Here is a 25,046-nt window from a genome sequence, read left to right as displayed (position 1 = left end):
TATGGCAAATTGTAGAAAAAAAGAATCATAAAATTTGGTAAAAAGATTGTTTAGTTAAAATATGAATAATAGTATATTATACGGCAGTTGAATTTGTTCAGAATGGGAAAATTGTAAACAAACTAAAGTTTATAGTCGTTTCAGCTAATTTTTTAAGTTGCGGGATCGATGGACTAGAAGTTGACAAATTTGATGTTCATTAATTATTTGAATTTTGTGAACAATTTAATGCCAGTATATATCATGGGATACAGGTATAATAACATTTTCTGACTTGGTAAAAAGAAGATAATGCACTCAAGTCTGATAGGATAGTAATGATCATTACGTTATATCATAGTGTGTATCAATCGAATTTTAGTAGAGAACTTAAAATTGTAAACATTTTTGTACATATCCTGAATTACTATGGTTCATATATAGGAAGATGTAAAATTGTTCAATATTAATATCATCATTACTAATATGTCACCACATATGCCAACATGAACTATTACAATACAAGTGAACAGTTTTTTGACGCGGGCCCACTTGGTGTGCTTCACATAATTTTATTATATTATTTTCATGTTTTGTCAGTAATACATTTTCAAATTCCCATCTGCAATATTTCTTTCTTCTTCGTCTTTATATTCCATGTGAAATAAATGTCGCAGTGTTATTGGTCAGCTTCGTGTAGAAAAAAATGTAAATTATATAAAGAAAAATTGTACAAGACGAACTCAATGATCGATCTTGAACATGTTGGAATTTTCACAGCATTTAATTTTGAACTTATTACATACTCTCCTCCCTACCGATGTTAATTAATTATAAATTAGTACCAATTGTTAAGAATTTATTGAATGTAATTAGAATTTAGATACAATTAACTAGGGATGTCAATCGGGCCAGCCCACCGGGTTTCGGGCCAACCCTATTCAGTTTGCGGGTCAATCGGGTGCGGGCTAATCGGGTTGTGATTTTTCCGGATTATAAAAGTTCAACCCTAACCCTAAAAGCTCGGGTTACGGGCTAGCCCATCGGGTTAATCGGGTTGCTACCGATAAAATTAACATGCGATCAATTCAATAAATAATGGTGAAAATTAGTTATATTTATAAAATGTAAAATATTTAATTTTGATAAATTTGAGATATATGCTTAAACTCAAACATAAATATGATCAAATACCAATATTTGAGATTTATGCAAAATAAAACATAAACATCAATAAATTTTAAAGCATATTTAAAATTTTAAATATATTTTTTAGTGAATTTGAAGTTTCTAATTCATTTATCTATTATTATATTAATAAAAACTTAATATACAAAATGGAAAGTTATTTTTTCAGTATATTATAAAATAATCAATGAAGTGTCGAATTAGAGTCAAATAAATAAAACAATAGAAATTTTATCGAGTTTTCGGGCCAGCCCATCGGGTTTTCGGGTCTGGCCTTAACGGATTGCGGGTTAATCGGGTGAGGGCTAATCGGGCTGTAATTTTATCGGGCTGAAAATTTTCAGCCCTAACCCTATAAATTTGGCGGGCTATTCGGGCCAGCCACGGGTTGCGGGCTAAATTGACATCCATAAATTAACTAATGTGGCAAATAATAACTCATAATTACAGATCAATAAATGTTAATTTATGCAAACTAATTAGCAAAAGATATGCGATGATATGGCATTTTGGAATTAAACTAGTATCATATTTTGAATTTAGTGAAAGAATACTGAATATATAGTCTGTGACAGTATATTATTTTATGTCAAAAAGTTATATTAAGTTCGACTTTAAAGTTTTCGGCAGTTGTTTAATTATGTGGGTTTCAATAATTTATTTTGACCAGTTCATCTTATTATATAATCAGAGTTCCTCATTGACTATTTCCACTATCTAGTCGATTTGAAAGAGTAATAATAATTTACAAATCGCAATCTAAGATTTACTCATCAAATTCAATCTCTACTTTTATAACAATATGATATTGAATATCTACGCAATGCGCGTACCCAATAATTATAGTTACTCCTCTGACTAATACTCCCTCGTCCCACTTTAGCAGTTCCAGTTGTTTTTGAGCACTCGTTTTATAAAAATTGAGTAATAAATAATTAAAGTGGAGAAATGGTAAAGTAAAAAGAGAATAATGTAGACAAGACTATTTTCTATATTATTTTTCATATTACTCTACCATTTCTTCACTTTAATTATTTATTATCATTTTTATAAAATTAGTACTAAAAAATTAATGGGACTGCTAAAGCGGGGCAGAGGAAGTATGATGTTACATTTGACTCTTTCTGTTAATGGAATTAAGATTTATCATTTTGAATTCCATAGTGATGTATGCAAGTTTTCTTTGTCTTTTAAAATATGCTAAGTTGTCAGAAAATTTAATGAATAACTGTCAAATTTGTACTCACTCTATTCCCCTTCATTTTTAAATATTTACACGTCCTCTCTTAATATTTACTATGATTTTTTTAGCATAACTGGTAAATACAACACTCATTTCACTCAAATTTTATTATAAAATTAATATATAAAAATAGGACTCAGATTCTTAAAATTTATGTTGGAATCAAAATGGACGATTATTTAGGAACGGGGAGCATAACTTTAAAAATTAACTGAAAAAATAATGAAATTTAAATTTATTCTCAATTATTATCTAATTAAAAATTTTATGAAATTATATCAGAAAAATATTAAATTAAATGACACCGTTTATTATAAAGAAAACGTTGTTTAACTTTGAATCATCATCAATAATATCACTCTTATCTTACGTGAATGATCAGATTTTTTTATTTTTATAATAATAATAAAATTAAACTGGTGTTTAATGTTTTAGGACGAATCCGAATCACCAAACATAATGATTTTATAACCAGTCGCACGAAGGGCACCGCCGCCTTCTGCCCCTCAGTTCCGTCGGTGCTTCTCTTTATAACCAAAAGTAAAAGATATATATAAGTAATACTATGATTGGTAATTCTAGAAATTACGTTAAAATTTATTTAATGGAGTATTAAGCATTTAATATTTTATAATAATAATTTCTTGTAAAATAATTAGGTGTATAGTATGACAATGATTACCATATTTATGTTGAATAATGTGTTATTATTAAAACCGTTTATGCTTATCCTAAAGTTGACAACTAATGAATTGAAAACATCATAACCGACGGAAGTTTCCATAAAATATGTTCTCTCTCAAGTAATCGAACTTTTTATTTACATTTGTTCAAAAAAAATAAATAAAATTGTAGATAAAATGAATCTTAACATACAAATTGATAAAATAAAGGGGGTGAGAAAAAAAGATAGGTGAAGCAGAAGTAGAGTTTGTGGATTGTGAGATCCATATTGTTAGTAATAGTATTATTTAAAAAAATTTATTTTTAAAATTAGTTTAATTTTGATGGATGACGAAATGGTAAACCTCATCTATTTTTATGGACAAGGATATTATTATACTTAATCCTCTTAAAAAGTAATATGCTTTTCAATTTCACAAATTCTTATTAGGTGTCTCATTTTAAACATACTTTAATCATTTATTCTATACATATTTTTCTTGCATTATTAACAATTTCATAAATTCTTATTAGGTGTCTCATTTCAAACATATTTTGCTCATTTTTTCTGATCATATTTTTCTTACATTATTAACATTGCATTAAAATTCGTATAATATTATCTTGAAATTATAGCAAAATATGGGGCCTATGTATGTTAGTACAGTTGTAAGGTGCATCGAATAAATGTTTACGTGGAATTTATAATTAATGAAGAAGAAAATGTGAGCCTATATCATCATTCACTTTTTTCCACGACTAAGAAAAATAGACCCATTTTCAATAAGCTATTGTCAATAACGAACTTCAATCAAATAAAATGGGATATATTCCTATGCTACTTCAGTTTTAATTATTGTTGCATGATGCTACAATTTGTATGTGATTTATCATATGTGTTGCTAAATCAAATAAGACCTTTATTACTACAAAATAAAGATCTAAAATATGCATAGTTATGACTGACGACATTACCTATGCACTAAATTAAATGGTTTATTTTAGTAATATTTAAAATATGTTTAGTGGTGACGTTTTACACGTGGTTTAATAATTAAATAAAATAAAACAAAACAAAACATTGGAAAAAGATAAGAGTTAATTAATTAGTAGATAAGGAAACGAGAACAATCATACAGTCAATATATTAAATTGATTCACGGAATTCTTTGTTTGTAAGCAAAGGAATCAAACTGAATCCACTTTTCCTAAAAAAATATCGCTCCAAGTAATATAAAAATAATAAAAAGGAGTGAATTTAAAAATAATAATGAATGATATGCTAAAAGTCAGCCAACCCTTTTCCTGGATTGTTCACACTAAGCATAGTTTCTAAGAAATTTCGTGCTACAAATTTTCCATTTTCGATACTTCTAGATTCGATATATTTGCTCTCTGCCATTTAAATTGAACATTAGACTGTGACATATTTTATAAATAAATACAGTCCAAGCCTAGCTATAGTTTTTTCCAGCATGTATGGAATAATAGAATAGAAATCGAGAACACATATATTTTGGAGAGTAAAGGCCAAAAATTGGTCCTAAACATATACTCATTTTACGATTTTGGTTATAAACATTATCTTTTGAATTTTTGCATCATGAACATTTTAAATCGGATCACAATTGGTCCTAGACTAACTGTTCCGTTAGTTTTTAACGGTCAACGGGTTTAATCATGCAAAAATTCAAAAGATAAAGTTTATGACCAAAATCGTAAAATGAGTATATGTTCAGGACCAATTTTGGCATTTACTCTATTTTGGATGATTCCGATCATTATGAAGACTTTTGCGTAATAATTTACATTAAAAATCGGATATTTTTTAAGAATAAAAAAATGAAAAAATAGGCTTGATATGGGCTTAAACCCCTTTGCCATTCCATTTGTGTATACCTACAACGATCCTATCACTCGCGGCCCGTGATGATCCCTTGCAGCCCGTTATTAGCTCTAGCAGCACGACTCAAAAGTCGTAGATGTTGGATTTTTAGGTGCGGTTATCACCTATTGCATATTCCGAGGTGCAATAGTCGTACGTTCCCGTGCAGTCGTGCATAGAGGTGGGTGTTGTCCCCCACCTGCCCGAGCTTGGTGAGCCAAAAATCAGACAAGTTTACTTCGAAGTCATTGTCCAATTGTATGTTTGATAACTTCGATCTCGTCCCCCAACTCACCGGCTCTTGATCTCGCCTTTCACCAACTTCGAGTCATAGATATATGATGTTATGATCATACATAACAGCTGAGTAATCCCACATTTTTCATACAGTATTTGGACTAAATGAATGAGCTCACAACCAAACTCTCTAAATATTGTTACACTGAGTGTTGATTCATATCCAAATGCAGAAACCTATACCTGTAATCCAATCTCTACTCAAACAACCTAAAACCTTGCTTACGGCCGAAATCTCCCTCCCGCTATCGTCTCCCCCAGTGTCGTCATCCTCCAAGTCATAAATGTTAAAAACAGTCTTTAGTTTCTGCGTAAAGAATTAGATACACCGTCGATCTATACAAGCTTTCAGTCGAACTCCGGCCCTTGATAGCAAGCCTGTGTTTATCTTTCGGAAGAATCAGTATTCAGAGCTGTAATGCCAGATCCGGCTGTCGCGGTGAACCAATTTGCAGGCTCGAACCAGGTGAGCCAGCCGGGACTCGTACATTCAGATCTGGTGGAACTGCAAGGTTGTACCTTTGCTGCTGCACTGGCCACGAAGATTTGACAGAGCTCCGTATTTCACCTTCTCCAAGGGCGTTAGAGGATTTAACTTGACCCGCCTGAAATCCAGGGGGTAACTTAGCTTGCTCGATAGGTGAAGAATGGCTCAATGAACGATCATTTGGGGATACCATTTCCACCTTCGGAAATGGAGTGGAGACACCTTCGGTGACTGAATGTTGTGGCGTTGCTCTTGCAGTTGAACCAGACCCAAACATTCCGCTAAAACCATTTCTATGGATAGGATTTTGCTGGGATGGGAACTGTGTTCTCCAAGAAGACGGGTCACCTTGTCCAGCTACCTCATTCTGGTTGCTGAGTTTGTTAACAGCTTCAACCATAGCTTCACAGGGCCCAGCCCCGGCAGAAGAATTTAAGCCGGAAGTTTGGGGTGTAACGAGTTTGCTCGCACTAAAATCACCAACGGGAAATTTCTGCTTCTCGGTTGAGGTAAGCAATGGCTGGGGAGGTGCTCCGTTTTCACCCACCCAGCCAGGACCATATTGTACCCCTGCAGGTAAGACAGCCTCTATCTTCTTCGATGCCAGCTTCCAAGCTGCAGGGCCAAGATTTGCAGCATACCTTGCCAGGCTTCGAGCATATGCAAAGGCTTCCTGAAGACCCACCTACAAGATGAACGGAAGGTAAGTTTGGCACTTGAAATGAAGCACATGTAATTCCCAATTTGTGAAAAACTATACCGGCACAAGTCGCTTCATGTTTCCATTTGAATGAAACAAAATGGGGGAATTGTCGCCTAAAGACAATGGATCAAACTGTCTGTAGGTATCGCGCTTGTTCTCATCCACTGTAAACTGTTTTTTTCCATATTTCATGTCAGCCCTTAAAATCGATGCTGCAAGTTGGAAAAGAAGAGGTTAGCTCGTTGCATGAAAATTTACTAGTGATGCGTACTTTCAGAAAGTGTACGGATAAATACCTGGAAATTCGTTATTCCAATCCGTCGAATACTCAGAGTGGTTTTCACCATTTCTTGAAGAGTAAGATGACATATATGGGTCAGACGACCGGTACCTAAATAACGGTGATGCCTTTCTTAGATTGTAAGCATTAGATCCAGTTGCCTTATCTTCTCCATTAGCAAGAGTTGCACCTGTAGTAAGGTCATTACCAACACGATCTAATAGGGATGTCTCCAGAGGTTTCTTGTGGTTCTTGCTGCTTGGCGGCCTGCCTCTCCGGACTATCTTGGGCTGAGGTATGCCATCAGCACCTTCATGCTTCAGATTTTTAAAGTCTCTCTTTGCAAGCTCTTGTATAGTCCGTGCCTAATGTTTCCCATTATTCAGATAGGAGGCAAGGAGGACGAAACAAAGAAACGCTGCGTGAATTCGTAACAAGCCAAACCTGCCGATAGTAGACTGTATCTGAAGCATTATATTGCATGGCATTGGAACATATCAGATCTACATCCGCCTGAAATTTACAAAAAAGAAAAGTTGATTGCAATTTAGTTGCGGTCACGTTTGTGTCTCAGTTACATGATAGAAGAAACCAAAGCTGAACTGACAAGAATAAACTGTTGAATAAAACTCTAGACCAAAAAATAGTTCAAGCTGAAAAAAAAAACATGAGCAATACTCCCTCCGTCCCCTAAAAATAGGAACTTTTGAAACGGCACGGGTTTTAATACAAAATTGGTAAAGTAAGAGAGATGTAGAAAGAGAAGTGAGTTAGTGGGAAATGAGTCACGCCTCATAAGAGAGAAAGAAATTTCCTTAAATAGAAAGTTTCTAGTTTTAGGGGACAGACCAAAAAGGAAAGAATTTCTATTTTTAGGGGACGGATGGAGTATTATATAAATCAATTTAAGATGGTATGCAACGTCACTATTACTGATGCACTATCCCTAGAGTATGCGTAAGTAATTCTCTTAACCATCAAAATACTACAACAAGAATACCTATTGAATAAGAAAAAAGATCAACACAGTGAAGTGAATGGCATAGTGTGTGTATCCAGATGAATTATCGACACTCCTAGTATCAATCATATTGGTTCTGGAAGCATCTAATTACCATTATATTCCCAGAAATAACTGTTCAATTGTGTTCCTAGTCAAGGCTATAGAAGACTTTTAAGTATCAGTAAATCTGCCCTCAGCACAAAGCTTTCACCTTCCATTTCATTTATTTCATAGTAAGTTCTCTCCAAAAACTATGTACTTCAGGATCTTGGTAAAGAATAATTACATAATATCTTCACCCTACCATATTCGCCAACCATTTCAGTCAACTAAAAAGAAATGGAACAAAGACAACACATAAAGCATTATAGGTTAAATGAGTTCGGCTTCTCATCATCAAACCAACCTCCAACTCATCCAAGTTTTTGTAAGCTCCACTCTCAAGTTTCTTCCTCACTGTCCCAAAATCCATCGGATGCTTTATTATGTCAAAATAATCAGGAAGCTGCAAGAAAAACTGTCTAGATCAGCAACAGAAAAGAAGAACGATCAAGGATAATAAACAATTGGTGATAATGTCATCACCTCCTCCGGATCCACAGGCTCGGAAAATACTCCATATGTGTCCTTCCTGCATCAAGATACATCCAATAAACTATTGCTGACAAACCCGAAATAAAACAGTCCGGGATAGGAAGAAAAAGTAAGCACTAGGCGAAACGAAAAAGAAGTACAGAAGCAAGTGCATACTTTTGAAGCCTGTCAAGAATGAAGACCAACAACTTTTTTTCAGGTAAAGGAGCTGTGGGACCAGACTCCAATGGTGACCCTGTCCACAAATTAAACGAAAGTCCACAGTCTAATCAAAACATGAACACAAACCCATGCATATTTATTCAACATTATTTATCTTTATTATCCTAACTCCAAAAATTATGATTGGAACCTTGTATAGGAGTGTCCGTCCCTTTCATGACCTCTTTATTCTGCAAAGAGCAATGCAACCCTCATGATTCAAAACCCCATTATTCACTCAAAATCAGCAATTACACAAAATTAAGTCACGAATCAGTTAATGAAAATATAGCATCAGTAGTGGGAAAAATAGAATCAGCAGTGGGAAAAATAATCAATTCAGGTAGCCACAACTGAACTTTTAGCAAAACACACTGCTATATAAACAAATGAAAAAAATTGCTATTACAGTAAATTTTGAGAAAATTCTTCATTTGGAAAAGAAATAGTACATGACTCATATATGTATGTTTTATTTCCAATAAACTACAAAGAAACTGCAAAAAACATAAAGAAATCATGTAAAAATCACATCTTTACAAGGAAACAGAATCATTAATTTGGTTTATTGACTAATTCAAAACAGAATACCCACTTCAGATCTTCAGATGCTACAGCATAGAAAAAGAAAAGTAAAAACATTAATTTTTTTGAGCGGGAAATCCCAAAAGCCCTATTACATCAAAACCCACATTTAAAACTACTAGATAATTAGGGGCCAAAATATTACCAAAATAGAAACTTTGGTTTCAAATTATTCACAACAAAATTTTAAAAAATTTATGGAAGCAAAAGCAAATCAAATATTTCCAGCGGCAAACAACGCCAAAATTCAGTGCAATTTCCCGAAAATCTAACAAATTGAGCTGCAAATCCAAACCTGATCCAAACCCCCATCGTCAGATCCGCCAATTATCTTTTGCTTCTTCGTTGGCCCCTCCCGATCCTCATCCCCAGGGTCCGAATCGTAGTCCGACCCGGACTCGGAACCCGAATCGGAATGCCGCCCGCTCTGCTGGAGCTGATTCTTCTCGTCGTCTTTCGTCTTCTCATCCGATTGAGGCAGGCGGACGACGAGCTTAACCTTCTTCTCCTTGCGCTCGTCTTCGTCGTCGTCGAATTCCGACCGCGCCGGAGAATTTAGATGATTAGGGTTCCGGCGGGTGGATCGCCGGTTTGCGGAATTGGAAAGAGGGGTTTTGGAAGGGGGTGAAAGGGGAGGAGGATTCTTCAAAGGACGGCCCTTCTTCTTCGTTCTCTTCATCTCCGTTGCTGCTGCTGCTGCTACCGCAGTTGGCACCTTACCCATTGATTTTGGGTTTTGGAGTGAGAGAGTAGAGAGAGAGAGCCTTTCCTTTTTTTCCTTTTCCTATTCTTATGTAAATTTAACTACTCCCAAACGACGTCGTTGCTTACCCATTTTTTTTTCTCTCTCTCTTTTTCCTTTTCTGTTTTCATCTCTAATTTTTGTTTATTAATGGTAATACTAAATTTAATGATACCGTATAATAATATACTACTATTCTAGTTCAATAATCATTCTGTTAGGGCAACACACCCTTTTCCTTACCTTTACATATGCATATTAAAGTTATTATACTTTTACTATATCTATCATTCCCAATGCAAAGCTTACTCAATATAAAGAAATTTTACATGTCTTCTTCTTATATCAACTTCATTCACTAACATGTATAATGACACATGTCTTATACTTTCTCCTTTATTGTCTTATTTTAATATGGCACGTATCGACATATGAAGATGGGGTCACACAAGGTAAGTAAATTCTCTCATTGATCTACGAATATTAGATGTTATCTCAAACCGTTGTCAACGCCACAATTCCTATTTCTTGAATTTGTCATTGTTCGACATCAATTTTAAGAAATATGAAAAAGAGTAATAGAAAATAACATGTACTAATTTTATGATAGAATGCAAATAAGATAAGTCAGTATAATTTGAGGTTTATTTCTATTGTGGAAATATTATACTACTCCATATAGTTCCATTTAAAGAATTTTGGGTTCAAAGTCCACAAATCCTTATTGTCCTAGTAAATTATACATATGCACACACATATAGGTACTAATGAATGCTTTATTGTGATAGTAATTTCACTCTTATTTTAATAAAAAAGCTAATTCATTAGTTAAAAGGGTATTTATTTAAACTTTGTATAAGCCATGCAGGCAATCATCAAAGCAAACTTTGGTGATATCTAAACATGGGACGTGACACATCTATTATTTCAAGAATAGGCCATCGACTATATGAATGTTTCCTTATTGAAAGGGCCAGAAATTTTTCAATGGGCTCCATTTTATTTTGCGACATTAAATCAACCAAACTCTCAATAGTCAAGTTCATAAAAGTTATCAACAAAACAACGTGACTTTGCGCTAGAGTGAAAAATATGATCAGTAAACAATTTACATTAATTATATATTTAGTTATATAACTAGATTCATGATAGATAATTGATGCACACCTAATCACCATTGAAATTATTATTATTCTATAAATTTAAAGTTGGGTTGATTTTCCTCCTGCTTCAACCTAGAAGAAAAAAATCTCAAAATCCCTGCATTTTCCTCATACTTAATTTTATGCATTTCGTTAGTAATACTTTAACTCATCATTCTATATCACAGTAACAAAATCCATATGCAAAACTAGATAATCCAGCCAAAAAGTATAAATTACTATATCCTATCAATTTTATCGATCTTATTTTATAAAATTAAACACTCCACGAGTATAACACGTTAAAATTTATGAATTACGAAAATAATATCATGAGATTCAAGATTTAGACGGTGAATTTGTTCAACAAAGTGATGAATGATGTGAACCCTTCGAGACTCCAGTCATATGCCAGACCAGATTAAATGATCAACTATGTTAGTAGTAAGAGAATCAATTTTATTAATCGTAATTTGAATTCCTCGACAACTTGAATACAACAAAGTTTTCGCTTTCATATTGTTTGTATTTAACATGTATTACGTGTTAATTGTTATTTCGGGATTCAAACAACAATCAAATATATAGTTAGATATCAAATTTTCCTAATTATATAATTAAGACTTTTTATTAGAAAATGAAGATTAAAGTGTATCTATCTACAAAATGAACATACAAAAGTCGTTAATATCTCCAAACTCACAAGCAACATCCATAATTTTCACTAATTAAAAGGCTGTTCCGATTAATTACAAAAGCTAGTGCAGCCCTAATTACTATTTGATTACTCTTAGTAACTGCAAAACTTAGGTAATTAAGATCAAATGCAATAATTAAATCTATTTTGCCTACCTATCATATCTTTTTCCCCAAATTGATGGCAATAAGTAGGTAAATACAATAAGTGCTACAGCTGCCGAATACACCAAAAATTGCAATTATGTACAAACGGTGCAAATAACATATCCATTAATTGTTGCATTCATTTTTAGGTCAAAATTAGAGGAAAAACACTTTTTAAAATGTAGCCATGTAGGATTGGACTTCTCTTAATTCTGAACTTATATCTGCTTAAAAGAAATTATTATGCTAAAAGTTACTACATGTGAGCAGAAGTGATTTTCTTTTAAGTATGAAGGTAAAAAAAACAACGTCATTTTACATACTATCATTTTAAAGAAAGAAAATCACAAAGTGACATCTTAAGAGCTACATCAAGATTCAAAGGTCGAAACTCGAAAACCAATCGAAAGTCGAAACTCGAAAACCAATCGAAGGTCGAAACTCGAAAACCAAATACGGGACACTTTCTACACAAACTTCATACTAGTTTGCGACATTGTTTTATAAAGATTTAGGATCTAATTTAATGTTTTTTCACATGATTGACTTTCTAAGGCTTGACGTTAATGGGAAATATGTTTGGCTTATATACTGGACCCAAAATTTAATTTTTAATAATAGTATTCTTTGATTTGTTTCCTTCATATTTATTGTTGCAAGTTTAGTAGCCAAAAGATTAAATGTCAATTTTTCCTAACAAATTAATTATTTAGACACGATTATGGCAATTAGTCGTGATGTTTAATTTGTTTCAGCTATTTGGTTCTCGTTATGTGACTGATCAAATCGAGTAATTAAGAACTCATTTAATATGTAACCTAATCTCACATTTATCTATCAAGGAAATTTATGTCACACAAATGCCATCCAGTTTAATTTTATTGATTGTACATGGGAGTTTGGCAATGGATATAATTGCACTAGATTGATAAAATTATGATTTAAGAAAAATATTTGAGTTTCCCCCCTTAACTTTTTGGCACCTTAGAACTTGCAAACCGTCTTATACAATGAATATAGGATATATAATAATATAATGACAGTCACAATTTAATGCATTTCCATCCAAAAGTAATCAAAACTTATTTGCCAATTCTAGTTCTATTAATACTATATTGCTCCTTTTAATCCAACCCTCATCAATTGAAAAAAAGCAAGACCTTATCAATCAGTTATTTCATATCTAACTCATTTTTCAGCTATGTGAATATAGTTGGTATAAGGAGCCATTCTTGTAAACATCAATCCCCTCTAAAGTTACATGAAGTATCAAATAGATTCAATCGGACCAAGTTACTCGGTTCATACTAGAGATGCCCACCGGTTCCGGTTCCGGCGGTTAACCGGCGAACCGGAACCGGCGGTTCCGGTTCCGAACCGGAACCGTGGCAATTTTTCCGAACCGGAACCGTCGCAATTCGGGTCGCGGTCCGGTTCAGGTTCATGATTTTTCGAACCGGAACCGTCACCGAACCGGCGGTTCGGGACGGTTCGGAACCGCCGGTTAACCGGCGGAACCGCCGGTTCGGGCGCGTAAATCAAGGCGTCAGGGATGGGGCTGACGGCGGCAGCTTTTCAGCGGCAAAACCGGCCGGTTCCGGCGGTTTTTGGACCGGAAACCGGCGGTTAACCGTGAAAACCGGCGGTTCCGGCGGTTTTCCGCCAAAACCGCCGGTTTTTCCGGCGGTTTAGGCGGTTCCGGTTCGGAACCGGCGGTTTCGCGGTTCGGTTGTATTTTTTTTTTAATTTGAAATTTGGATTTATACAACAAATTGGAACAAGACAATGTATAATTCAAATAGAAATACGGCGAATAAGGAAGAAATGATATCTATTTTATTGAGTTTGAGTTGTAAGTTGTAACGGACAACGATACATTACAATTTACAATATGTATACAAGTATACAACATACAATAATGTAATATAAATTTGAAATTTGGACTTATACAATAAATTGGAACAAGATAATGGATAATTTAAATTGAAATAAGACGAATATGATGAAAATGATATCAATTTTATTGAATTTGAGTTGTAACGGACAACGATACATTACAATTTACAATACATATACAAGTATACAACATACAATTATGTAATATAAATTTGAAATTTGGACTTATACAATAAATTGGAACAAGAGTACAAGACAATGGATAATTTAAATTGAAATAAGACGAAGAAGGTGAAAATGATATCAATTTTATTGAATTTGAGTTGTAACGGACAACGATACATTACAATTTACAATACATATACAAGTATACAACATACAATAATGTAATATAAATTTGAAATTAAATTCTTCCATTTCCCCCCATTTTTTAATCTATAAATACCCCCCTCTATTCTCATTTACATTCACCACACTCTTATGTTAATAAGAGTTTCTCTCTTCAATCTCCCAATTCTCTCTCTTTGTCTCCAATTTCTCATTTGTGCTATTGTGCTTCCATTTAATTACTCAAGTGCTACTCTTATTACGCATTGTTATACACTTATACTTGTTCCCGTAGTTCTTCCATTTTTCCCTCCATTTCATGTTTTTTTATTTGTAAATTATATTACATTGTTGTATGTTGTATACTTGTATATGTATTGTAAATTGTAATGTATCGTTGTCCGTTACAACACAAATTCAATAAAATTGATATCATTTTCATCTTATTCGTCTTATTTCAATTTAAATTATCCATTGTTTTGTTCCAATTTATTGTATAAGTCCAAATTTCAAATTTATATTACATTATTGTATGTTGTATACTTGCATATGTATTGTAAATTGTAATGTATCGTTGTCCGTTACAACTCAAATTCAATAAAATTGATATCATTTTCACCTTCTTCGTCTTATTTCAATTTAAATTATCCATTGTCTTGTACTCTTGTTCCAATTTATTGTATAAGTCCAAATTTCAAATTTATATTACATTATTGTATGTTGTATACTTGTATATGTATTGTAAATTGTAATGTATCGTTGTCCGTTACAACTCAAATTCAATAAAATTGATATCATTTTCACCTTATGTTGTATACTTGTATATGTATTGTAAATTGTAATGTATCGTTGTCCGTTACAACTCAAATTTAATAAAATTGATATCATTTTCATCATATTCGTCTTATTTCAATTTAAATTATCCATTATCTTGTTCTAATTTATTGTATAAGTCCAAATTTCAAATTTATATTACATTATTGTATGTTGTATACTTGTATACATATTGTAAATTGTAATGTATCGTTGTCCGTTACAACTCAAACTCAATAAAATAGATATCATTTCTTCCTTATTCGTCTTATTTCTATTTGAAGTATACATTGTCTTGTTCCAATTTGTTGTATAAATCCAAATTTCAAATTAAAAAAAAAAATACAACCGGAACCGCGAAACCGCCGGTTCCGAACCGGAACCGCCTAAACCGCCGGAAAAACCGGCGGTTCCGAACCGGAACCGGAACCGCCGGTTTTCGAACCGGAACCGGAACCGTGAAATAGCCTCACGGTTCGGTTCCGGTTCCGCCTTCGACCGAACCGGAACCGCCGGTTCGTGAACCGTGGGCAACACTACATACTAATATCAATATTTATTATCGAAATATGACTACAAAAATAGAATTGTGACATGACGTATCAGGAGATGACCTAATATATTTCCTCCTAAAAATATATCTAATATGTGAATGTTAGTACTAACATTTTTTTATATTTTTTACAAATAATTATCTAAAAACAATTGATACCGATTGAAAATTTTGGAATGTAACTAGTAATTTGAAAGACTCATGATAAAAATTGGTCATTAATAAATACTACCAAGGATAATACTTATAAGTTTCGAAAGTTGAAATAGAATTAATAAAAATAATGAAAGATTGGGATAAATTCACTCAACTAATAAAACCTAAAGTGTATAATGGAGCTTAGAGAGGTGTAATCAAGTTAAAGTACATCCCTAAATTACATAGGAAGCTAGCATGCATTTTACAAGAGAAAAAAAGGATTTAAAGAGACCCAACTTGTCAACCTTGTCTGTTTCATTTTCACACAAAGAGAGGAAAGATTGTAGAATAGTTGAAGAGCAAAATGTGCATTGCTGTGTTTATGTGGCAAACACATGGTGTCTATCCTTTCCTCCTTCTCCTCAACAGGGATGAATACCACAATAGGTAAGTTTCCCATGCACACTCCTCCCTATCACCCTCTCTCCAATTCTTGATTTTTTTTTTTATATTTTATCATTTTATAGGGCTACCACCCCGGTCGGGTGGTGGGACGGTGGAGAGATCATCGGAGGCAGAGATGAGGTTGGCGGGGGCACGTGGCTCGCCTCCTCCAAGCAAGGGAGGATCGCGTTCCTCACCAACGTCTTGGAGGTCCATGTCCGCCCCGAGGCCAAGACTAGGGGAGACCTCGTCATCCGTTTCTTGAAGGTATTTGGACTCATCAACGTAAGTTTTTTATTTTAAAATTTGATGATATATGTAATATTTGGGGTTTTGGTGGGGCAGAGTAGCAAGAGTCCGAAGGTGTTTGCGGAGGAGCTTTCGAAGGAGGCTAATGTGTACAATGGGTTTAACCTCATTGTGGCTGATCTTGTCACCAAATCCATGGTGTATGTCTCCAATAGGCCTAAAGAGGCCCCTTTCTCCATTCAACCAGTTCCTCCGGGCATCCACGTCCTCTCCAATGACATGCTCGACTCCCCATGGCCTAAGGTTCAAGCTCTGTCTCTCATTCTTTGCTTTTGTCACCCATGAAAAACTAGCATGCATCATGAATGTTCATGATACGCAATGGCGGACACACTGAAGAGAAGAGGGGGGAGGGGCTATATCCACTAGACTGCACATGTATCTTTATATGCGGATACTCATATGGATTTTGATGGTCTCTCACACAAGACTCTGGCATTTCTTGAACCAAAGTGTTTTTCGTCCTTAGGCGGAGCGGTTGGAGACGAGCTTCAAGGTGCAAGTTGACCGATACGGGGAGGGCGAGATCCCGGTGAAGGAGCTGGTGGAGAAGCTGATGAGGGACACCGAGAAAGCCGATGAAAACAAGCTTCCAAACATATGCCCGCGCGATTGGGAGCACAATTTGAGCTCCATTTTTGTTGAAGTAGACACTCCACTGGTATATTATGTGACTCAATATTTGCTGATAGTTTTTTTTTCTGTTTGTCTTAATTGAGTTTTTGGGATTGTTTAATTGGTGAATTTTGTAGGGGAAATATGGGACTAGAAGCACTGCTGCATTGACTGTGAGAGCGACTGGAGAAGCCAGCTTTTATGAGATATATTTGGAAGGCAATGAATGGAAGCAGCACACATTAACTTACTATATTCAGAAACTGTGATAAACTCCACACGATTCAACAATTGTAATGTTAGTTTGAGCTTTATTTTTATGATTATAGCATGATTTATTATCTAATGTCTTGGAGCGAAATTGTAGTGGTGAAATAACGAGCTCTCGACATAGGTCATTTGTACTTCCCTCAGAAATGAAATTTCTTTTCTTTTTCTCTAGCCTAAATGTTCGAATTACACTTCACGTCTTTGGTAGATATATTCATTTACATTACAATGAATTAGTAGATGATAATCTTAATTAGTTCAAGTACATAAAGAGCTTTATGTTATACACATATGTAAACCATTTTCCTTGTAGGTAATTTTATTGGGTAATAAAAATAACTATCAATAGGGTTTTGGCACTGCTTACTTTAGCATAAATTTCATAGACAAAGTACAGTACTACAACCCACCTAAGTGCACAGTTGTCCTATCAGATAAAGTAAGGTAAGTAGTGACATAATTTACTAGGCCAATTAATACCAAATAGTGACAAAGTAAGGTATGTATACACACATGACTGAGGTTAACTCATACTCCATGATGCATCATTTTGATCACCAAAATAGGATTAAAATATTAGGGTCTTGCAAAAATGATGCATCATGGAGTATGAGTTAACCTCAGTCATGTGTGTATACATAGAACGAAATGTTATGCTAAGCACAATTCTCGTTTAATACATGTTGGTTTCATTTTTTTTGTTTTATCCATTTAGTTTTATTCTAAATAATGTAGTAGTAGTTATATACATTTTACTGCATAAGAGGATATTTGATGCACAACTGATTGGCAAAAGGTTCAATCAAACAAGAAAAGTTACTCTACTCCTAAATAGATTAAGTTCTTTGTACCAAACATGCATGGTATCAAAAAACAGTAGATATCATTGATAATTTCTATCATTTGAAGAAGAAATTTTACTCAATTCGTATCCCGTCCAAAAATAGGAATGAAGAAGTCTGAACAACATAAATAGAAATACACAATCATGTATCTTATCAATATTTAAAAATAAACACCCGTAATAGATCTTGATTAAGAAAAAGAAAAGGAAAGGTCTAATCATATCAAGAGATGTTGCCATAATCACTTTGTGATCATACAATCTTCACTGGGATGCAATTTTCAGAATCAAGCAAGATAACACGAAGCATCAATATAGAAGACAGAAATGGAACAAAATATATAAGGACAACTGAGCAATCTAAGCTTCTCATTAAGATCTACCATAATAAGCATACATAGTCTCAAAAGTTAGCGATAGTAATACCATGTTATAAACTACTAATTCATGTCATCATATAAAACAGCCACCTAACCATATCGAGAAAAACATCCCACGTACATTAGCAATCTCAATGTCAGTCTTGTCACGGTATTCGCCATCCCAGTTCAATCATCATCTTCCTCCTACACGAAATTGAACAAAAGAAATAATCAGCATGATACAACAAAGGAAAATTTTCAAGGATTGATTAGTAAACTGAATACTGTTCGTTATATATACAACGAACCTCGCCACCACTGCCTTCCTCATCTTCATCATTTACTTCTGACTTAGACTTGTCGGAATCATCATCAGCACCTCCAGCCTATTCAAATGTTCAGAAGATACTTCAGTTAGACAATGGAATAGACATTAGCATACAGGCAAATAGCAATCAAATTGCATCAGTCGATTACCAATTTTCTGTTGTAGGCTTCCATGTTTCGTTCATATGCTTCTTTGCGCTTCTCTGCTTCTGCCACATAAGGGGCCTTTTCCTATTTCACAGTATTGTTTCATTAGAATATCATAAATTCACTATACCAAAACTAGGTTCAAACATCATAGGATGGGAGAATAGAAAACATTGTCCGTCAGACAGCAAGCATATAAAATATACTTACCCCCTCAGTCAATGACTTCCACTTATCACCACCAGCTTTGCCAACCTAAACACATTGCATTAACTGTATAAGAAACCACATGATCTAAACAAGAACATAAGCATAACAGTAAAAGGAAGAGTTACTAACAGCAGCAACGGATTTGTTGCTAGGGTGTTTTTCTTTGTATTGTTTCCTAAAATCTTCCCTGTAATCAATAGATAAGATCACATAGCAGAGTTTCTTAATAGTTAACAACAATAGATAAATTCAAAACTAGAGTAATTATAGAAAATACTGAACATAGTGGACAAGGGTAGGGTTTAAATACATGAAAACAAAGAAAGCACTTGGAGGCCTTTTTGGTTTGTTTGGGTCCTTTGCAGCTTTCTTCTCCTTCTGTGTCATCTTCACACCAAGCCTAACATCATAATCATAACATTATCACTGCTCTGACAAACAACACCGGGACATTATACAATCTAAGACAAACTCCTAAAGAAAAAAAGGCAACCAATCAGCAGTGTTCCAAGTGAAGAAACTAAGCAACGTCTAGTCGTTACAAACACCTAAACATGTACAACGCGGTAGCACACAAGTCCTGATCACTACGTCAATATAGGCTATGACTATATCGCTAAATTACAATACAGGAATAGGCTTGTTGTGTAGAAGTCTAACACAGAATTAAGATCTACATTATAAGATTAACACATGTATATTGTTAACAATAACACAGAATACGAAATACAAAACTAAAATGACAAAACAGATTATGAAGCTAACAAATCAAAACCTAGCTCATTCCAAGTATGTTTGATAGTAGTATTAAAAAAATTAACCATAACATGGCGATACAAGCACTGATCTCGGATCCATGAAGAGCTGTTTATTTTTTATAGCACGACTATTCACACCGTGGACAATAAAATCTAAGCAAACGTAGTTACCGACAAATTCAATGAAACTCACCCGAATCTAAGTCCTGACAGTGACGCAATCACAAACGGTATCCGTTTGAATAGTAGATCTCATACTAAATTCTCAGCAAAAAAGCTAAAACTATCAACACGCAATAAACACTATCCTAAACTCGCGAAATCCGAAGCTACGCTTGCGAAACGAGAGGAATTTGAAGAAAAAAGTAATAGTAGGCTTACTTGCTCTCAGACTTCTTCGAAACAGCTCTCGTTTTTCCTCCTTTCATGACGATGCACTTCAATCAAAACATAAACGAAGTTAGAAACAAAATCGGAAAAACGAAAAAAAAAAGGCGAAAACGGAATCGCGGAGGCACAAACTAACCTGAGAAAGCAGCGAGCTAGGGCCAGGGCTTTACTTTGAAGAGAGAGTGGAGGCCGAGAGGGAAACAAGGGTGTTGGATTTAAGGGGAGGGGTGAAGTGTAATATTGGATATTTTTCATCGCTCAAATAATTTGATTTTTTTATGAGGTTTGGGCGGGATGACGACTTTTTCGCCACGTCAGCGTCTTAGGCTTTAATTTGGGCCGACCGCTCTCATTTATTTGCCAACAATATTTAATATTCTAGTAATTATCAGTATAGTAAATGTGGAGATATGTAGATAGAAGAATTCAATTCTAACGGGATGGAATTCAAGAATATTTGAAAAAAATCAAATGAAAATATCCTTATAAAAATTTTTAGTTCATTAATATTTCCATAAATGATTTCCTAATTTAGTACAAGAGCAATTACTTATTTTCTAATGCTTAATATGGGGGCGGCCAGGATAGGGGTTGATTCAGGGGCTTTACTGCAGGACGGCCCAAATGGGGGCAGGCCCAAAGTTGAGTGAGTGGCGTTTCTTTTCGGCACGGACAATCGAGAGCTCTGGTTACGATCATTACATCGAACCTCATCAGATGAATCTGAGGAAAGCTTTAATAAGGCTTCTTCAAAACCTCTTCCCACACATGGGCCTCGAGCTCGCCCTGCACGGGCCAGCTCGGGAGCCTGACCCCAAGCGATGAAATAAACATAAAATTCTGCTAAAAAACCTTGTATATGTATATGCAAGGTATGGATTCAGAGCTCAATGGAGCATATCATACAACAACATATTGAAGAAAAACTAATATCAATAACATGCTTTGATTGATCTACCAAATCCAGAAACGGAAAAAATCAGATTGAAAACAAACAATGGATTTCTTCAATTCTTCTAATCTTCACTCACAGGCGCAGCAATGTCATAGATTTCGTCGTGCACGACAACGCATCCAAGTCGTGCGCAATATGATTTCTGGAAATATGGTTCCACCCCGATCCAGAATCGGACCCATCAAAAACAGTCACGAAGTCAATCACCTGTCCGAAAATCTTAAACATCTCAAGACCAAAGACAACTTCCTCATCAGCAACAAACGCAGCATTCCAGTCCATTGGAGCATCAGGGTGTGCAGACACCTCATCCCATTTCAAATGCACGAGATCGAGCTCCCAGAGCTTCCTCACTGCCTTATTCCTCCGGCCAATCTGGCCGTCTCCCTCACACCACGACACAGAGAGCATCAGCAGGCGGCCCTTGCAGGAGACGAGCTTTGGAAGGTACTCGTGCACGCGGGGCAAGCTTGAGGTAATTTGGATTCTGGTCCAGTACCCCCTTTCTACGTCATATCCAGCTAGCTTGTCGCTATCGGAGTAGACGTAGAAGACCGCGTTGCACACAACACCAGAACAAGCCCCACCGAAATCTAGAGGCATTCGCTGAATATCTGTCCACTTATTCGATATAGGGTCGTAAATCTCGCCTGAATCAAGCGCTTCGTCCCAAGATCCGAGGCCTCCGACTGCAATCATCACAAACTTCCTACTACCGCCTTTGCTGGAAGAGCTCTCGTGTTTTTGCCTGGTCGACCTGCACGGCTTGATGGTATCAAACAACGAGACTTCGTTCTCATCAAGGGAGTGCCTGGATTGTTGTCGTCTAACTGAGAGCCTGTGAGGATCCTCGTAGACATCCGTCGTGCCACCTACTTTCGAGCGATGAAAACGCTTCTCTGCTCGACTCTGTTGGTTTCTAGAGAGGAAATAATCTTGGTTCACCTCCGAAACTCCTAAAACGGGAGATGATCTGGCGTGCTTCATAGCTGCAGCTTTACGCCACGACTTTGTCAACGGGCTGAACACTAGAACCCCCTTGTGAGTCTTGAACGAGCTCCGGTCCACCCTCCCCAAGTTAGTCAAGCTAGAGCAACCCCCGACCACATAGACGTCCTCGCGGATGCCAGCTACTGAAAAGAAAAACCTCCCCTTGAGAATCTGTGAATCTAACTTGTGCCATTGTTTCTGAGAGACGTCCAACGCATGTATTTCACCGGAACAATAGCCATTGTTCACAAGACCAAAAAGAAACAACCACGAGCTCTGAAACAAGCCCTCTCGCCTGATCTGCATGAACCGGGGCGATGCAGTCAAGTTCCTCCATTTCTTGCACACGAGACGAGCATTCACAAGACCAGCCAACGGGAGTCTGACCAAGCACATCTCTAGAATCTCATCAGGAAGGCGTGCGTTCATGCTATTACTTTGCTCGACCATGCTACATTTCAACAGCCTTCTGTTGTTGTTCCTCCTGAAGAATCTCTCCATTCCAATGGAAAAGCAATCAACCGAGGCATTATCCTTCCCTGACATTGTGCCTTTCCCATCCTCACTTGCACTCGACCTCCTTCTACTCCCCGGATCCTCTGATTTCTCGTCCATGTCAGCACTCACTCTGCAACCCCCTCCTCTTCCGTATAGCGAAAGACAGCTCAACGAAACACCACTCGCCTCATCTTCCTCAGAACCTTCGTTCTTCTCGCTCTTTCTTTTCAACTTCTGGCTCATGCTTCTTGCAAGACGGTGTGGAACACTCTTAGACTCGATCTCATGGTTAATGACTTCTCCTCCCATTAATCTCGGAGATGCCATTTCGTGTCCCTAGTTTCACAACTACTATGCGAACAAGCAACGCAGCTGAAGCATCTATCATAACAGCAAAGAGCTACATCAACAACTCATCACTATATGAAAATGCAGAATTCTAATTCACATGTTTCTACATAAATTCAAACGAAGCTCAAACAATATACTTAAACATCAATTAAAGGCCATTTTCAAGATTCAATTCACCCACAGCTCCAAACCCCCCAAAAATAGACTATCAATCATAGATCACGGAGAATTTCATAAAAGCTCAAGAAATCAAACTAACAGATTCACAATTACTAAAACCCTAATCAAATCCCAAAATTCCCAATCAAGAATGTCGATACAACACACACAGTGATACAATTCGAAATCCAAGAATTCAAGCACCCAACCACCAAAAACTAACTCTAAATTCACTCCATAAAAAGACTAGGGGCAAACCCATCAGATCCAATCAGCATAAGAAAAAGCTCAAATCTTCAACCTTCATACCATATTAAACTCAAATAATTCATGGTGTGAACATGGGGGAAATCATGCGTGTGTTTGCTTTTCTTGCCTTTATGAGGTTGGGAACAGTATACATACACACAAGCTTATATGTATATAGGCATCGTTAAAGCGAAGACGACACGACCAACCTGATAAAAATTGAAAACTTGCAAAAGCGACAGCTCTCTTTCTTTAGTTGAGCCCTCTTTCTGCTTTTGATTTTTGTGATTATATTTGCTGATTTTGTTCTTTTCTTTACTTTTTTTAGAGTCCCACAATATGCTTATGCTCATTAGTCACCTCAAACACACTTTCATCCTACCTTTTTCTCTTAATCCATTTTTTTTTCACTCCTTTGTTTTCAGTTGCTGCAGTTTCTTGTAAAATTAGTTTTATGATTTGTCGGAATTCAATTCATTTTTGAATTATTAAGAGGAGCCTGGTGTCGGTCTTTATTGATTTCTCGAAAAAAATTTCAATATTCTTGTTGCTACCTTTATCAAATCCCCTCCCTAATTTTACATAAATGTTTTTTTTTGCATTTGAATATGAATATGAGTTTCAAGACTTTCACCGAAAAAAATTCTCTAAACGAGAACTTTTTTTTCTAAAAATGGAAACCACGTTCATCCAATTGCCGTGTTTCAAACAAGTTAAATGAAATTATGTGTTTGAACTTGATATAAATCCATCTCAAAAATCATCAATCAATCTATCTTCGATCCAAGCTGGACTCCATTGTCGGTGATCCCCACATCCGCCGACCAAGCAGGGTTTCAATTCGAAAATGTTGTTGCTCCGCCTCATAACCATGCTGGTGCGGCTTACCTTATGCATCAAGTCGAGGAAGACGATGGTGTGCAAAGGACAATAGTTGGAGGACCTCTTGATTTTTTAACGAAAATAGTAGTTGGCATGTTTGAAACATATCAATTATATTGACATTTCTCTTTGTCCTAATACAAAAGACAAATTTTCTTTCAAATATTTTTTTTTCAAATCAATCTAAAATCAATTATACCTAAGTTTCAATGCCATTGAATATTGATGGGGTACGAACTAAACAAGCCCAACAGACAGTGACGGCCCATCAGCCCAAAGCCGGAGGAGTATGAGTTCGGCATTACCAAAGAGTTCGGAGGAGTTCGGCATTACCAAAGAGTTCGGCCTCAGCCTACAGCTCGGTAAAAGCCAACCAATCAAGCTCTGCTCTCAGGTCGGCATCAAGCTCTACTCTCAGATCGGCAACCAAAGCAGTTCGGTCTCGGTATTCGACCGAACAAGGAGTTAGTGGACCCATGCAGGATTTCCACAACTTCCAACACACCCACTACCACGTGGCGTCAACTCAGGCCACGATCTTAGGCCATGACCTACACGACCTCCACGACCTAGAGTGATGATGTAAGCCACGATCTTAGTTCAATGTATAAATAGAACTTAGATCTGGTAGAAAAGGGTTAGAATCTCTCTAGAGAAACAATCATATAGCAAGTCTGTGTTGTAAGCTGTATTTGGCAGATCAAGCAATACAAACCTGCCCCCA

General features: G+C 35.8%; 4 protein-coding genes across 7 annotated transcripts; 1 reads left to right on the top strand and 3 right to left on the bottom strand.

Moving 5' to 3' along the window:
• Positions 1 to 5,270: 5,270 nt before the first annotated feature.
• On the bottom strand, positions 5,271 to 9,883 carry LOC121809546. Its single transcript, XM_042210249.1, has 9 exons — positions 9,404 to 9,883; positions 8,675 to 8,714; positions 8,479 to 8,557; positions 8,314 to 8,359; positions 8,135 to 8,233; positions 7,170 to 7,238; positions 6,742 to 7,090; positions 6,503 to 6,657; positions 5,271 to 6,427 (listed from the first exon to the last, which is right to left on the bottom strand). Exons 1-9 carry the CDS (start codon positions 9,830 to 9,832, stop codon positions 5,663 to 5,665), a joined length of 2,031 nt encoding a protein of 676 aa, XP_042066183.1. The 5' UTR covers positions 9,833 to 9,883; the 3' UTR covers positions 5,271 to 5,662.
• A 6,020-nt stretch (positions 9,884 to 15,903) lies between these two features.
• On the top strand, positions 15,904 to 17,371 carry LOC121807440 (transport and Golgi organization 2 homolog). The gene is made up of 5 exons (XM_042207676.1): positions 15,904 to 16,009; positions 16,090 to 16,273; positions 16,352 to 16,558; positions 16,785 to 16,976; positions 17,068 to 17,371. Exons 1-5 carry the CDS (start codon positions 15,927 to 15,929, stop codon positions 17,197 to 17,199), a joined length of 798 nt encoding a protein of 265 aa, XP_042063610.1. The 5' UTR covers positions 15,904 to 15,926; the 3' UTR covers positions 17,200 to 17,371.
• Positions 17,372 to 18,386: 1,015 nt separating this feature from the next.
• On the bottom strand, positions 18,387 to 20,515 carry LOC121806510 (HMG1/2-like protein). The gene is made up of 8 exons (XM_042206568.1): positions 20,375 to 20,515; positions 20,230 to 20,285; positions 19,401 to 19,490; positions 19,220 to 19,277; positions 19,091 to 19,135; positions 18,884 to 18,964; positions 18,715 to 18,792; positions 18,387 to 18,610 (listed from the first exon to the last, which is right to left on the bottom strand). Exons 2-8 carry the CDS (start codon positions 20,274 to 20,276, stop codon positions 18,593 to 18,595), a joined length of 417 nt encoding a protein of 138 aa, XP_042062502.1. The 5' UTR covers positions 20,277 to 20,285; positions 20,375 to 20,515; the 3' UTR covers positions 18,387 to 18,592.
• Positions 20,516 to 21,076: 561 nt separating this feature from the next.
• On the bottom strand, positions 21,077 to 23,913 carry LOC121806786 (F-box/kelch-repeat protein At5g42360-like). Of its 4 annotated transcripts, none has more exons than XM_042206936.1 (2): positions 23,650 to 23,913; positions 21,077 to 23,062 (listed from the first exon to the last, which is right to left on the bottom strand). In XM_042206936.1, the coding sequence occupies exon 2, from the start codon at positions 23,006 to 23,008 to the stop codon at positions 21,266 to 21,268; it is 1,743 nt and encodes a 580-aa protein (XP_042062870.1). In that variant the 5' UTR covers positions 23,009 to 23,062; positions 23,650 to 23,913; the 3' UTR covers positions 21,077 to 21,265. The 4 variants fall into 4 exon arrangements, with proteins under 4 accessions (XP_042062870.1, XP_042062871.1, XP_042062872.1 ...); XM_042206937.1 differs by lacking the exon at positions 23,650 to 23,913 and adding an exon at positions 23,450 to 23,643; XM_042206938.1 differs by lacking the exon at positions 23,650 to 23,913 and adding an exon at positions 23,493 to 23,643.
• Between the last annotated feature and the right edge of the window lie 1,133 nt (positions 23,914 to 25,046).

The sequence above is a fragment of the Salvia splendens genome, chromosome 6 (assembly GCF_004379255.2).
Source record: "Salvia splendens isolate huo1 chromosome 6, SspV2, whole genome shotgun sequence".
In the NCBI taxonomy this organism is placed as follows: Eukaryota; Viridiplantae; Streptophyta; class Magnoliopsida; order Lamiales; family Lamiaceae; genus Salvia; species Salvia splendens.
Note: the sequence above shows the minus strand (reverse complement) of the source record. Positions and strands in the feature narration are given on the sequence as shown.